The sequence below is a fragment of the Oncorhynchus gorbuscha genome, linkage group LG06 (genome assembly GCF_021184085.1).
Source record: "Oncorhynchus gorbuscha isolate QuinsamMale2020 ecotype Even-year linkage group LG06, OgorEven_v1.0, whole genome shotgun sequence".
NCBI lineage: Eukaryota > Metazoa > Chordata > Actinopteri > Salmoniformes > Salmonidae > Oncorhynchus > Oncorhynchus gorbuscha.
In genome coordinates this window covers 91,277,879-91,294,584 of record NC_060178.1, presented here as the reverse complement: position 1 = coordinate 91,294,584, position 16,706 = coordinate 91,277,879, and the positions used below count along the sequence as shown (strand labels likewise).

The following is a 16,706-nucleotide window of genomic DNA, read 5'->3' as shown; positions in this document are numbered from 1 at the left end:
AGGTGGATCAGAGACTCACCAGCAGCAAGAGCGACATCATTGATGTATACAGAGAAGAGAGTCGGCCCAAGAATTGAACCCTGTGGCACCCCCGTAGAGACTGCCAGAGGTCTGGACAACAGGCCCTGCGATTTGACACACTGAACTCTATCTGAGAAGTAGTTGGTGAACCAGGCGAGAAACCAAGGCTATTGAGTCTGCCGATGAGGATGTGGGGATTGACAGAGTCGAAAGCCTTGGCCAGGTCAATGAATACGGCTGCACAGTAGTGTTTCTTATAGATGGCGGTTAAGATATCGTTTAGGACCAAATCAAACACAAATCACAATATACTTATTGTCATTTTTTGAATTTATATATCAATATTCCAAACTTGTTTAGGATGATCTAGTCCAAATATGGCATTATTCCACTATTTGTATCCGTTTGCATGTTGCAATGGGTGACTTTTATTTTGAATGCAAACCCAAAATTCCACAATTGTGGCCAATTCTTATTGTTGCTAGCTTCACTCAGGTGTCCCAGTCTCACTCTATCCATTCATTGGCTGTTTTTTTTAAGCCGTATGTATGTATGTATGGGCATTTTTGACAGATATATTTTTTATTTAGTCACAGTGACACAGCAACAGCTGACTAGCATGCTAGCTAAGAGCTTCGTACGGTTGTGACTCGTGAATTTGCCTAAATTATTAGATATTCGTTGCAATTAAGCTTAGCTACTATATGCCTTTTTATTTTGCCCAACGTAAGGCATTTCGGACTATTTGTGTTTTTCTATTTGCGGAACCAGAACGAACAATAGTAACTTAACACTACGTTAGCTCGTCGGATAGCTAGCTAGCGAGATCACACTAGCTAGCTAACGTTAGTTCGTACACATTGAAGACAACACAGCACTCAAACTAATTTTACACCACCAAGCTGAATTATGGATCCAAATAACACCTCGTACGCTGTGCAACTGTACGTTTACGACATATCTAAAGGAATGGCTCGCCAGCTGAGCCCCCTCATGCTAGGTAAGTTGCTAACGCGTTAGTGAGCTAACTAGTTTTGCTTGGAATATAAATTGTTTTACCCGCTGATGTAGAGTTTGGATTGATGAGCAGAGGCTGAGGATGCATTTTAGGCCTATGCGCTGAATTTAGAATCAATTTCTGTATTTTATGAACCACAATGTTCGCTACAATTTGTATACTTAATGTATAACTTTATCAACTAATCTGTTCTATTCACAGGTATACAGCTTGATGGAATATGGTGAGTCAATTATGAATTTTTTGAATGATTGAAATCCTTATTTTAGTGAGGACAAAGGTCACGTTATGTACACCTTTCATATTTATATTTTCGCCCAGTGTTTTTAAGTCTGTTCATTGGGAGTCCGTCTTTATGTGAAATAAACTGTAGCCTTTTCCCTCTCACTTAGGCACACTGCTATTGTTGTACATGGAGAGGAGTTTTTCTATGGGGGAGATGGCATCACAAACTGCCCACCTGTAAGACAATGTTTTATTCTATTCCTTCCTAACATAAACTAGACCTGAAAATCTTTCTTATTGGTGTACATAAGTCTAAGTTAGTTACCCCAAGCATAGATCTTGTTAGTTGTGATACAAAACTTATCCTGGGGCTGCATATGGGCTATTGGAGGACAACTGAGCAAGCAGGTGGCAGGTAGCCTAGCGGTTGAGTGTGTTGGGCCAGTAACCAACAGGTTGCGGGTTTGAATTCCAAGCCGGGAAGGTTGAAAAATGTGCCGTTCTGCAAACCAGTTAAACCTACAACACCTGCTCCCTGGTCAATTTAAGGCACCCCTCCGCACCTCTATGATTCAGAGGGGTTGGGTTAAATGCATTCGGTTGTACAACTGACAAGCTGTTTGTATTTGTGTGTTTTTAGGGCGGAACATCCCTGGGACAACCCAACTCTATAATAGACTTGGGCACCACAGAGGTGACTGAGGAGATCTTTATGGAATACCTGTCTTCACTGGGAGAGTCCACGTACAGGTGAGGCTGTGGCACCTGGTGGATCTCAACTCCACACGTAATGGCGATGTGCTGTCTCTCTTTCTATAATATAATATAATAATATAATAATAATATAATAATAATAATAATAATAATAATATATATGCCATTTTCTTCCTTCTATCTTTACTCTGTTCCTATCTTTGACTTACATCTTCTTTATCTGTAGGGGTAACCAATACCATCTGTTTGAGTGGAACTGTAACACGTTCAGTAACGAAGTGGCCCAGTTCCTCACTGGCAGCAAGATCCCCGGCCACATCACAGACCTGCCGGCTGAAGTGCTCTCCACGTGAGTTTCCCCTCTCTCCCCTCCCCTGTCTCTATAGCATCAAGAACCTTTTGTCAGACATTTAAAGTGTAGTGCGGAAGCATGGCACAGTGATGGTCTAGCACATATTGTTCATGAGTGACATGGGTAACAATTCCACCTCTGACACTTTCATGCTGTCGCTCCTCTACCTGTAACCCTAAATCTACTTTCAATACTGTCTGAATAAAGAGATATGTAAGGAGGACAAGTCTCCGTTCACGTGTAGAAGCTATCTATATATATATATATAACACACACAGTTGAAGTTGGAAGTTTACTTACATAGGTTGTAGTCACTAATCTCGTTTTTCAACCACTACACAAATTTCTTGTTAAACTATAGTTTTGGTAAGTCGGTTAGGACATCTACTTTGTGCATGACACGTCATTTTTTCCAACAATTGTTTACAGACAGATTATTTTACTTCTAATTCACTATCACAATTCCAGTGGGTCAGAAGTTTGCATACACTAAGTTGACTGTGCCTTTAAACAGCTTGGAAAATTCAGAAAATGGTGTCATGGATTTAGCTTCTGATAGGCTAATTGACATAATTTGAGTCAATTGGAGGTGTACCTGTGGATGTATTTCAAGGCCTACCTTCAAACTCAGTGCCTCTTTGCTTGACATCACGGGAAAATCAGAAGAAGTCAGCCAAGTCCTCAGAAAAAAAAATTGTAGACCTTCACAAGTCTGATTCATCTATGGAAGCAATTTCCAAATGCCTGAAGGGTACCACGTTCATCTGTACAACCAATAGTATGCAAGTATAAACACCATGGGACCACGCAGCCGTCATACCAGGAAGGAGACTTGTTCTGTCACCTAGAGATGAACATACTTTGGTGCGAAAAGTGAAAATCAAATCCCAGAACAACAGCAAAGGAACTTGTGAAGATGCTGGAGGAAACGGGTACAAAAGTATCCATGTCCACAGTAAAACGAGTCCTATATCGACATAACCTGAAAGGCAGCTCGGCAAGGAAAGCCATTGCTCCAAAACTGCCATAAAAAAATCCAGACTACGGTTTGCAACTGCACATGGGGACAAAGATCATACTTTTTGTAGAAATGTCCTCTGGTCTGATGAAGCAAAAATGGAACTGTTTGGCCATAATCGTTATGTTTGGAGGAAAGGGGGGGGGGGGGGGGATGGCTTGGCTTGCAAGCCGAAGAACACCATCCCAACCGTGAAGCACTGGGGCCGCAGAATCATGTTTCTGGGGTGCTTTGCTGCAGGAGGGACTGGTGTACTTCACAAAATAGATGGCATCATGAAATTGTGGATATATTAAAGCAACATCTCAAGACATCAGTCAGGAAGTTAAAGCTTGGTCGCAAATGGGTATTCCAAATGGACAATGACCCCAAGCATACTTCCAAAGTTGTGGCAAAATGGCTTAAGGACAACAAAGTCAAGATATTGGAGTGGCCATCACGAAGCCTTGACCTGAATCCTATAGAAAATTTGTGGGCAGAACTGAAGAATCATGTGCAAGCAAGGAGGCCTACAAACCTGACTCAATTACACCAGCTCTGTCAGGAGGAATGGGCCAAAATTCACCCAACTTATTGTGAGAAGCTTGGGAAGGATACCTGAAACATTTGACCCAAGTTAAACAATTTAAAGGCAATGCTACCAAATACTACTTGAGTGTATGTAAACTTCTAACCCAATTGGTTATGTGATGAAAGAAATAAAAGCTGAAATCATTATCTCTACTATTATTCTGACATTTCATTCTTAAAATAAAGTGGTGATCCTAACTGACCAAAGGCAGGGATTTTTTACTAGTATTAAATGTCAGGAATTGTGAAACTGAGTTTAAATGTATTTGCTAAGGTGTATGTAAACTTCCGACTTCAACTGTGTGTGTATATATGTATGTGCTATAAATCAGGACAGCTTGTTCTAAGCACAAGTCGCTGTGTATGTTGTTCATCATGTTACTCCCCGTTGATCAGATTCTAATTTGTGGTGTTCTACTCTCACCCACAGGCCTTTCGGCCAGGCGCTACGCCCTCTACTGGACTCCATCAATATTGCACCTCAGGGGGGCAACACCTTCAACGGACACTATGGCCAGAGATAGGCCGATAACACAGGTGCACAGAGTAATATATTATACCAACAGTCTGTGTGTGAGGGGTGGGAGATCTGCAGCTCACCTTTTGTGAGTCCCTTAGGCTGCGTTTACACAGGCAGCCCAATTCTGAATTTCTTTTCACTAATTGGTCTTTTGACCAATCAGATCAGCTCTGAAAATGATCTGGTGGGAAACGATCTGATGTGATTGGTCAAAAGACCAATTAATGACAAAAAGTTCAGAAATGGGCTGCCTGATGTATGTCAGTCAGTGTTCCAGGCAGAAACCTCACCCTACCTGACCTCTTTAATACCTTAACACCAACCCAGCCTGGCACACCCCAGCCATACCTAACTCTCCCCTTTTTCCACTATAAAGTTGGCCTGATCCGTGCCTGTATTTTAGTATGTCCACGGTTATCAAGATGGCCGTAAGTATATACTTAAGATGGAGCTTTCTTCTACTCTCCGTAGGATCCCATGATCGGCTGAATGTAAAACTAGAGAGCTGCGAAGTTTCTCTCTAGAAAGTGCAGCTCTTTCCTACACAGGGGTGGGGGTAGGGTACATTTTACATACCTTCTATGTTTTACTAAATAAGTATTAAGCTATTTTACTGTTATATTGTTTTGTTCTTTTTTTAATTACCATGATATGACTGGGTTGCCACTAGAGGGAGAGAAGGAAGGGAAAAGAGAAACGGCTAAAGTGGTGATAAAATCTAGACAAATTCTGACTTGCACTTGTCTTTGTATTGGGAACTTGCGTATTCACATGTCTTTGTACCAACTGTCTTGTGTCAAGGTTTATCCATCCCTTGAATACATCGTCACACACTCTCAGGGTCATCATGCGAAGATGACCTCAAAGTACTGAATGTTTGAACTAAAGAGACCACAACCGGTCGTTTCAAATCGGAACAAAAAGTCATAATGGGCAGAACAAGAAAGAGCCAGTTACAAGCAAGCGAGATCCTTTTGGTGCGTTCTAGCATACATTTGCATATTTCTGCTTGGGAACACCTACTCTGTGAAGTGAGTGTGCAATAACTCAATTTGCTTTTGCACTCCTAAACAGTGCCATTTAAAAAAAAAACTTTAGCAAGGGGTAAATTCTAGGAAACTTAGTCCACTGTTCATAACAGGTTCAGGTTTTGGGAACAGAACTGTATTGAGATCAAATGTTTCATCAATTAGCAGAATCTCGGCCAAAATCCATCTCGTTCCATCTTCTCCAGCTACTGGGCTTCCTCTCACTGGAAACGCCAAGTGGATGCTTCACATTTATACAGTCGGTGAAGTATCTGGCCCATTGTTCTATCTGTGTCTGGATCTTTCCAGAGTTTGTATTCTCATGCCTTTTCAAATGAGCTGGAATACACCATATACAGGAATTCTCTAAGATTTAAATGTTGTGCAGTCTAATGTTGATCCAGGATAGGATATTAAATATCAGTGATATTTCTTTTGTGGTTTATTTATTTGGAGAATATGTACAGTGGGGCAAAAAAGTATGATGAAAATTACAGGCCTCATCTTTTTAAGTGTAGAACTTGCACAACTGGTGGCTGACTAAATACATTTTTGCCCCACTGTGTGTGTGTGTGTGTGTGTGTGTGTGTGTGTGTGTGTGTGTGTGTGTACTGCTCAATAAAATAAAGGGAATACTAAAATAACACATCCTAGATCTGAATGAAATATTCTTTACAATTTCTTTACATATTTGAATGTGCTGACAACAAAATCACACATTATCAATGGAAATCAAATTTATCAACCCATTGGAGGTCTGGATTTGGAGTCACACTCAAAATTAAAGTGGAAAACCACACTACAGGCTGATCCAACTTTGATGTAATGTTCTTAAAACAAGTCCAAATGAGGCTCAGTGTGTGTGTGGCCTCCACGTGCCTGTATGACCTCCCTACAACGCCTGGGCATGCTCCTGATGAGGTGGCGGATGGTCTCCTGAGGGATCTCCCCCCAGACCTGGACTAAAAGCATCCGCCAACTCCTGGACAGTCTGTGGTGCACCATGTCGTTGGTGGATGGATCGAGACATGATGTCCCAGATGTGCTCAATTGGATTCAGGTCTGGGGAATGGGCGGGCCAGTCCATAGCATCAATGCCTTCCTCTTGCAGGAACTGCTGACACACTCCAGCCACATGAGGTCTAGCATTGTCTTGCATTAGGAGGAACCCAGGGCCAACCGCACCAGCATATGGTCTCACAAGGGGTCTGAGGATCTCATGGCAGTCAGGCTACCTCTGGCGAGCACATGGAGGGCTGTGCAGCCCCCCAAAGAAATGCCAACCCACACCATGACTGACCCACCGCAAAAAGTAATGTTGGAGGCTGTTGCAGGCAGCAGAACGTTCTCCACGCTGTCTCCAGACTCTGTCACGTCTGTCACATGTGCTCAGTGTGAACCTGCTTTAATCTGTGAAGAGCACAGGGTGTCAGTGGCAAATTTTCCCATCTTGGTGTTCTCTGGCAAATGCCAAATGTCCTGCACGGTGTTGGGCTGTAAGCACAACCCCCACCTGTGGATGACGGGCCCTCATGGAATCTGTTTCTGACCGTTTGTGCAGACACATGCACATTTGTGGCCTGCTGGAGGTCATTTTGCAGGTCTCTGGCAGTGATCCTCCTGCTCCTCCTTGCACAAAGGCGGAGGTAGCGGTCCTGCTGCTGGGTTGTTGCCCTCCTACGACCTCCACGTCTCCTGCTGTACTGGCCTGTCTCCTGGCAGCGTCTCCATGCTCTGGACACTACGCTGACAGACACAGCAAACCTTCTTGCCACAGCTCGTATTGATGTGCCTTCCTGGATGAGCTGCACTACCCGAGCCACTTGTGTGGGTTGTAGACTCCGTCTCATGCTACCACTAGAGTGAAAGCACCGCCAGCATTCAAAAGTGACCAAAACATCAGCCAGGAAGCATAGGAACTGAGAAGTGGTCTGTGGTCACCACCTGCAGAACCACTCCTTTATTGGGGGTGTCTTGCTTATTGCCTACAATTTCCACTGGTTGTCTATTCCATTTCCACAATAGCATGTGAAATTTATTGTCAATCAGTGTTGCTTCCTAAGTGGACAGTTTGACTTCACAGAAGTGTGATTGACTTGGAGTTACATTGTGTTGTTTAAGTGTTCCCTTTATTTTTTTTGAGCAGTGTGTGTGTGTATGTATGTGTGTGTGTGTGTGTGTATGTATGTGTGTGTGTGTGTGTGTGTGTGTGTGTGTGTGTGTGTGTGTGTGTGTGTGTATGTATATATATATATATATATATACACACACACACACACACAAGGCTGTCTTTTTTTATTTTGATAAATAATGTTTTTTGAGGGGTGAGTCAGCTTAATATTGCGGAAAGAATGTTGCTTCCATCAATGTGATAATCTGCATAATTTCCAATCCCCCATATATTTTTTGGGGTAAATATATATATCCATACACGCATGCATACATACACACACATATACATACCTATATAGATATATACCTTTTTAAAGAATATACCTTTATTATTCCCCACAAACCCTACCACCGATCCCCCAATTGGAGTAAACAAACACTTCGGCTTTTACCTTCAATTTATACATCTTATACACATTTTACAGACAGTTTATTTTACAATAGTTCGTTTTTTTCTTCCTCTATTTCTGATGTCCATCCAGTTTGATTTCTATTTGTAACTGCTATTTCACAAAAGTTCTGAACCTATATACATTTTACAGACCCGTGTGTTTTACATTACCTTGTTATTAGTCCCACCTTTCAGCTCCATTCAACCCCTCCCATCTTCATTCATTTCGGATTTCTATTTGCCATATATTTTTCAACTGTGCTGTGATGCTTGGGGCGGCAGGGTAGCCTAGTGGTTAACCGGAAGGTTGCAAGTTCAAACCCCCGAGCTGATAAAGTACAAATCTGTCGTTCTTCCCCTGAACAGGCAGTTAACTGTTCCTAGGCTGTCATTGAAAATATGAATTTGTTCTTAACTGACTTGCCTAGTTAAATAAAGCTAAAAATAAAAAAATGCTTCACAAAATAATTTAATCTTTCTATTCTCATAGCGTCTACAGATTGTAAATTAAAAATATATTTTTTTGCTAATGTAATTATTATATTATTGATTGATTGACAATGGCTTTTCCAAATCACCCAGTATTGCTATCTGCAGCGTTAGTTCTAGGCAAATGTTGCAATTCTTCAGCCATTCCTGGACCTGTGACCAAAAACGAGCTACGTATGGACAATACCAAAAATATATTATCTAATGACTCTGCCTCCTCACAGTAGAATCTGCAGAGCGGGTAATATATATAACATTCTATTAGTTGCAAGAATTGTGTATAGTAATTTAAATTTAAAAATTCTTACTTTTGAATCCGGCGTTGTTTTTGCGTTTCAATTCATAAACCATGTGCCATTGAATGGGTACATCGACAATCTCTTCCCAACTATTTTGCAATTTATATGGCACAGCTGTCCGTTTTTTGGTCCTCAAATGAAATTGGTATGTTTTTATTTATCACACTTTTCTTGAGCTATTTGTGTTCTTTAATACAGTGCTGACACACAAGTTCCTTACTTTTTCCCCTTCTACTTGCCTCTTCCATTTTTGTGGTAATGCTGCAATTAATTGGTTGTAATTTTGAATAGAGCAGACTGTCTTTTCAGGTGGATTAAACTGAAATTGCAACCAACTTTCTAAGGCTTGTTTTAAAAAATAAAGATATTTTTGAGATGATATCCTTTTCAAACACCCAAAAGTGGGCTGGTGTAATCTGAATAAAGGGAATAAGGCCATTCTTGAACATCGGATGAGACATTTGTATCAATTTACTAGAGAACCAGTTTGGATTTAAGTATAACTTTTGTATGACTGATGCCTTTAGTGAGAAGTCTAATGCTTTAATATTTAATCATTTCTGCCCTCCAAATTCATATTCGTTATATAAATAGGCCCTTTTAATTTGATCTGGCTTGCCGTTCCAAATAAACTTGAATATTTTTTGTTTGTTCATATAATTTAAAAAGCAGGTCAACTAGGTGTAGGCAAAACCATAAGCAAATAGGTCAACTGTGATATTACTAAAGAGTTAATCAGGGTGATTTTGTCCCCCACAAATAGACAGGTATTTTACTTTCCATGGTAGCAAATTCTTATATATTTTTGCTAACTTTCTATAAAAATGTATTTGAGTGAGATAATCTCTTACTTTTGGGATTTGTATACCGAGTATGTCCACATCTCCGTCAGGCCATTTAATTGGTCAACTACATGGTAATGTAAAATGTGCAATTTTTAGTGATCCAATACGTAATATGGTACATTTATCATAATTTGGTTTTAATCCAGAGAGAATAGCAAAAGTATCTAGATCCTCCATGAGGCCGTGGAGAGACTCTAGTTGTGGTTTTAAAAGAAAACATTAATCATCAGCGTAAAATGACACCTTAGTTTTTAAGACACTGATTTCTAATCCCTTAATATTATTGTTTGATCTAATCTTAGCTAACATTTCGATGGCAATAATAAATAGATATGCCAATAGTGGACAAAGGCTGTCTTTGCAAGGTAAATATTTTAATGAATTCCCTAATGTCATTATGGTCATATTGTTAAAGCTATTGTATTATCAAGGCTAATGTATTCAGTAATTCACATTTGTGTTAAGTCAATGTTGTGATATCCCCCCTCAAAATCCATCCTTACTCTCTCCACTATTGTGATATAAATGATCCCGTTTGTATTTTACGGAACTCTTGCCACTGCTTGATAAAGAACCTTTCTCTATAAGTATTGTTGTCTGTGTCTTCTTGTGTTAACTCGACGATCTTAATTAAGGAAGATCGAAAAGGACGGTGTTCCACAGTGCAGTGTGTTACCAGCCTGTCTATGGCAATTCTAGTACTGGTAGTTTACTGAACTAATATTTAAGTTATCCCATCAACCAAATAGCCAGTGATCAGTGGGAGAGAATTCTACATACCTTATGTGATGGTGTAAAATACTGAACTACTGGAAAATACAAGTGCTTTTGATGATAATTCCCAGAATGTCCACATGGGGGGGATGGTGGTTTTCTAGTTTCAGATTTAAAAAAAATTGTCGACAGTATAGCTACAGAGGAAACGCACCACATGTTGTTGCTAATTTTCTTTTCTTTTTTTACCAAATTATACAAATAATACCTATGAACGTCTCTTTGAGAGAGACATTTAAGTCTTACAATAGTTCCATTGTATTTCACCTTCATCTGAAGTCAGTGACATCAAAAACATCTTCATATACAGTAAGTACAGGTACAAATAAGTAGTTTATCTTTGATATACATGTTTTTTTGGTCCAATATATCCTTGATTATTACGTTTTTATTCAGCACAATATCATACATGTATCACACTTCAGTTAGATAATTATATATTTGGTCATAGTATCTTAAACATTTTCATACTGCACTCTATAATTTTGCCTCAAGTCGGTACATTCATATTTTGCATTGGTCTAGTTGCATTTGTCTCAAACTAGGCTGTATATTCAGTCTTCAGCTGGTGACAGCTGTGTTACTGGTCTGCAGCGAGAGACAGCCTGAGCTGTGGATCTACAACTGAGCAGAAGATAACCTTCAGCAGACAACATTAACACATCAGGGATTTCCCGAGGGGAACTGTAGAATCTGAATGTCAGATCAAAGTTTATTGGTCACGTACGCAGATGTTATCGCAGGTACAGAGAAATGGTAGTTTCTAGTTCCAAGTGTAGAGTAATGCCTAGCAATACAAAAACATTTAAGGCGCATATTACAGAAAATTACAGAAATTAAGAAATCAGAACGAGCAATGTCAGAGACTGGAATATAAATAAGCAATAAGGCCCGAGTGTGGGTGGTATATGGCAAATATGCCACGGTTAAGGGCTGTTCTTATACATGACACAACGTGGACTGCTAGGACACAGCTCAGAGGGCATCCCCAGCCATGTCCTCAGAGCATGCGCAGACCAGCTGGCTGGTGTGTTTGCGGACTTTTTCAATCAATCTCTATCCCAGTCTGCTGTTCCCACATGCTTCAAGAGGGCCACCATTGTTCCTGTTCCCAAGAAACCTAAGGTAACTGAGCTAAACGACTACCGCCCCGTAGCACTCACTTCCGTCATCATGAAGTGCTTTGAGAGACGAGTCAAGGACCATATCACCTCCACCCTACCTGACACCTTAGACCCACTCCAATTTGCTTACTGCCCCAATAGGTCCAGAGACGACGCAATTGCAACCACACTGCACACTGCCCTAACCCATTTGGACAAGAGAAATACCTATGTGAGAATGCTGTTCATCGACTACAGCTCAACATTTAACACCACAATACTCTCCAAACTCACCATCAAGCTCGAGACCCTGGGTCTCGACCCTGCCCTGTGCAACTGGGAACTGGACTTCCTGACGGGCTGCCCCCAGGTGGTGAGGGTAGGTAACAACATCTCCACCCCGCTGATCCTCAACACTGGGGCCCCACAAGGGTGCGTTCTGAGCCCTCTCCTGTACTCCCTGTTCACCCACGACTGTGTGGTCATGCACGCCTCCAACTCAATCATCAACTTTGCAGACGACACTACAGTGGTAGGCTTGATTACTAACAACGACGAGACGGCCTACAGGGAGGAGGTGAGGGCCCTCGAGGTGTGGTGTCAGGAAAATAACCTCACACTCAACGTCAACAAAACAAAGGAGATGATTGTGGACTTCAGGAAACAGCAGAGGGAGCACCCCCCTAACCACATCAATGGGACAGTAGTGGAGAGGGTAGTAAGTTTTAAGTTCCTCGGCTGTCACATCACGGACAAACTGAATTGGTCCACCCACACAGACAGCGTGGTGAAGAAGGCGCAGCAGCGCCTCTTCAACTTCAGGAGGCTGAAGAAATTTGGCTTGTCACCAAAAGCACTCACAAACTTTTACAGATGCACAATCAAGAGCATTCTTTCTGGCTGTATCACCGCCTGGTGCGGCAACTGCTCCGCCCACAACCGTAATGCTCTCCAGAGAGTAGTGAGGTCTGCACAACACATCACCGGGGGCAAACTACCTGCCGTCCAGGACACCTTCACCACCCAATGTCACAGGAAGGCCATAAAGATCATCAAGGACAACAACCACCTGAGCCACTGCCTGTTCACCCCGCTATCATCCAGAAGGCGAGGTCAGTACAGGTGCATCAAAACAGTGACCGAGAGACTGAAAAAGGCCATCAGACTGCTAAACAGCCACCACTAACATTGAGTGGCTGCTGCCAACATATTGACTCAACTCCAGCCACTTCAATAATGGAAAAATTAATGTAAAAAATGTATCACTAGCCACTTTAACCACTTTAAACAATGCCACTTAATATAATGTTTACATACCCTACATTACTCATCTCATATGTATATACTGTACTCGATACCATCTACTGCATCTTGCCTATGCCGTTCTGTACCATCACTCATTCATATATCTTTATGTACATATTCTTCATCCCTTTAAACTTGTGTGTACGGTAGTTGTGGTGAAATTGTTAGGTTAGATTACTCGTTGGTTATTACTGCATTGTCGGAACTAGAAGCACAAGCATTTTGCTACACTCGCATTAACATCTGTTAACCATGTGTATGTGACAAATACATTTTGATTTGATTTAGCCATGGTATATTGGCCATATATCACAAACCCCCGAGGTTCCTTAGTGCTATTATAAACTGGTTACCATCATAATTAGAGCAGTAAAATGTTTTGGCGTACCCATGGTATACGGTCTGCTTTACCATGGCTTTCAGCCCATCAGCATTTAGGGCCCGACCCACCCATTTTATAAATATATGCAGTACCAGTCAAAAGTTTGGACACATCTACTCATTCAAGGGTTTTTCTTTATTTTTACTATTTTCTACATTATAGAATAATTTAATTCCAGGTAACTACCTTATGAAGCTGGTTGAGAGAATGCCAAGAGTGTGCAAGGCTGTCATCAAGGCAAAGGGTGGATACTTTGAAGAATCTCAAATATAAAATACATTTTGAATTGTTTAACACTTTTTTGGTTACTACATGATGTGTTTTTTCATAGTTTTGATGTCTTCACTATTATTATACAATGTAGAAAACAGTAAAAAATAAAGAAAAACCCATGAGGCGTGTCCAAACTTTTGACTGGTGCTAATATATATAAGTATACACTGCTCAAAAAAGGGAACACTAAAATAACACATCCTAGATCTGAATGAATGAAATATTCTTATTAAATACTTTTTTCTTTACATAGTTGAATGTGCTGACAACAAAATCAAATTTATCAACCCATGGAGGTCTGGATTTGGAAAACCATACTACAAGCTGATCCAACTTTGATGTAATATCCTTAAAACAAGTCAAAATGAGGCTCAGTAGTGTGTGTGGCCTCCACGTGCCTGTATGACCTCCCTACAACGCCCGGGCATGCTCCTGATGAGGTGGCGGATGGTCTCCTGAGGGATCTCCTCGCAGACCTGGACTAAAGCATCCGCCAACTCCTGGACAGTCTGTGGTGCAACGTGGCGTTGGTGGATGGAGCGAGACATGATGTCCCAGATGTGCTCAATTGGATTCAGGTCTGGGGAACGGGCGGGCCAGTCCATAGCATCAATGCCTTTCTCTTGCAGGAACTGCTGACACACTCCAGCCACATGAGGTCTAGCATTGTCTTGCATTAGGAGGAACCCAAGGCCAACCGCACCAGCATATGGTCTCACAAGGGGTCTGAGGATCTCATCTCGGTGCCTAATGGCAGTCAGGCTACCTCTGGCGAGCACATGGAGGGCTGTGCGCCCCCCAAAGAAATGCCACCCCACACCATGACTGACCCATCGCCAAACCGGTCATGCTGGAGGATGTTGCAGGCAGCAGAATGTTCTCCACGGCGTCTCCAGACTCTGTTACGTCTGTCACATGTGCTCAGTGTGAACCTGCTTTCATCTGTGAAGAGCACAGGGAGTCAGTGGCGAATTTGCCAATCTTGGTGTTCTCTGGCAAATGCCAAACGTCCTGCACAGTGTTGGACTTTCAGCACAACCCCCATCTGTGGACGTTGGGCCCTCATGGAGTCTGTTTCTGACCGTTTGAGCAGACACATGCACATTTGTGGCCTGCTGGATGTCATCTTGCAGGGCTCTGGCAGTGCTCCTCCTGCTCCTCCTTGCACAAAGGCAGAGGTAGCGGTCCTGCTGCTAGGTTGTTGCCCTCCTACGGCCTCCTCCATGTCTCCTGATGTACTGGCCTGTCTCATGGTAGCGCCTCCATGCTCTGGACACTACGCTGACAGACATAGCAAACCTTCTTGCCACAGCTTGCATTGATGTCCCTTCCTGGATGAGCTGCACTACCTGAGCCACTTGTGTGGGTTGTAGACTCCGTCTCATGCTACCACTAGAGTGAAAGCACCACCAGCATTCAAAAGTGACCAAAACATCAGCCAGGAAGCATAGGAACTGAGAAGTGGTCTGTGGTCACCACCTGCAAAACCACTCCTTTATTGGGGGTGCCTTGCTAATTGCCTATAATTTCCACCTGTTGTCTATTCCATTTGCACAACAGCATGTGAAATTTATTGTCAATCAGTGTTGCTTCCTAAGTGGACATTTTAATTTCACAGAAGTGTGATTGACTTGGAGTTACATTGTCTAGTAGTCTCAGTCATGCTCATGGTGAAGCTGTGAGAGTACATTTGTCATTGTCCTCAGCCCATTGCACTGACACACACACACTGAAGACTGCATTCTGGGGCTGTGGGGTGATAGTGCTTGGACTAGGAACCAGCTTGGAGGAGCCATTGTCAGCAGGGGGTCAAAAGACTACCAGTTACACTGTCTGGAGAGAACATGAGCAAGTGATGGGGACAGAGGGTGGGAATGAGGGACGAATGGGGGGGTGAGTGAGGGAGGGGGAGGACGTGAGGGAGTGAATGAGGGACGGGAATCATGACGTGCTCTGAAAAGCTGGTTATGGCACACATCAACTCCATCATCCCAGACACCATAAACCCAATCCAATTTGGATACCGGCCCAACAGATGCATAGACAATGTAATCTCAATTGCACTCTACACTGCCCTCACTCACCTAGATAAGAGGAATACCTATGTGAGAATTCTGTTCATTGACTACAGCTCAGCGTTCAACACCATGGTGCCCTCCAAGCTCGTCACCAAGCTTAGGACCCTGGGACTGAATACCTCCCTCTGTAACTGGATCCTGGACTTCCTGATGGGCCGCCTCCAGGTGGTGAGGGTTGCCAACATCACCTCCGCCACACTGGCCCTCAAAATGGTGGCTCCTCAGGAATCTGTGCTTAGTCCCCTCCTGTACACACTGTTCAACCGCGATTGTGTGGCCACGCACAACTCCAACACCACCATCGTGTTTGCTGACGTCACAACAGTGGTAGGCCTGATCAACGCTGACGATGAGACTGCCTACAGGGGGAGGTCAGTGACCTGGCAGTGTGGTGCTGGGACAACAACCTCTCCCTCAATGTCAGTAGCGAGTCGAGAGCTTCAAGTTCCTCGATGTCCTTAAAATGGTCCAAACACACGCACACAGTTGTGAAGAAGGCACGACAGCATCTCTTCCACCCCAGGTTGGAATGATTTGGCATTGGCCTTCAAATCATCAAAAAGTTACTGCTACAGCTGCAACATTGAAAGCATCTTGACTGGCTACATCTCTGCTTGGTATGGCAACTGCACTGCCCTCGAACGCTTGGCGCTACAGAGGGTGGCACGGACAGCCCAGTACATCACTGTGGCTGAGCCCCCGGGACCTCTATATTAGGCGGTGTGAAAGGAAGGCCTGGAAAATTGTTAGACTGTTCTGAAGTGGCCAGCAATGAGTCCATCTAAATCCCATTAAAAACCTGTGGAGGGATCTGGAAACAGCAATCTGGGAGAACTGGAGCTGTTTACACCAGAGGAGTGGGCCAAACTGCCTGTACAGAGATGCAGGAAGCTCATCAATGGCTATAGGAAGCGCTTGTTTGTAGTTATTTTGACCGAAGGCTGTGCTTCCAAATATTAAGTCTTGGGTGTAAATCATTTTGTCAGTTACATTTCTATTTAGTTTCTGATTTCAAATGGATATATTAAGTTCTGAATCAAAAACAAAAGGTTATGTAATATTAATAGTGAATTAAAGAATATTGTAGAGACCAAATACTTTGGTCAATTTCAACTTCTTTTTTGGGAAA

The 16,706-nt window shown here is 42.5% G+C and overlaps 1 protein-coding gene across 2 annotated transcripts; it reads left to right on the top strand.

Moving 5' to 3' along the window:
* Window positions 1–544: 544 nt before the first annotated feature.
* Window positions 545–5,895, top strand: LOC124037297 (desumoylating isopeptidase 1-like). 2 transcript variants are annotated; one of them, XM_046351999.1, is made up of 7 exons: window positions 545–1,021; window positions 1,241–1,262; window positions 1,432–1,501; window positions 1,905–2,014; window positions 2,205–2,327; window positions 4,349–4,455; window positions 4,910–5,895. In XM_046351999.1, exons 1-6 carry the CDS (start codon window positions 931–933, stop codon window positions 4,440–4,442), a joined length of 510 nt encoding a protein of 169 aa, XP_046207955.1. In that variant the 5' UTR covers window positions 545–930; the 3' UTR covers window positions 4,443–4,455; window positions 4,910–5,895. The 2 variants fall into 2 exon arrangements, with proteins under 2 accessions (XP_046207955.1, XP_046207954.1); XM_046351998.1 differs by having other exon boundaries at window positions 548–1,021; window positions 4,349–5,895.
* The last annotated feature ends 10,811 nt before the right edge of the window (window positions 5,896–16,706 follow it).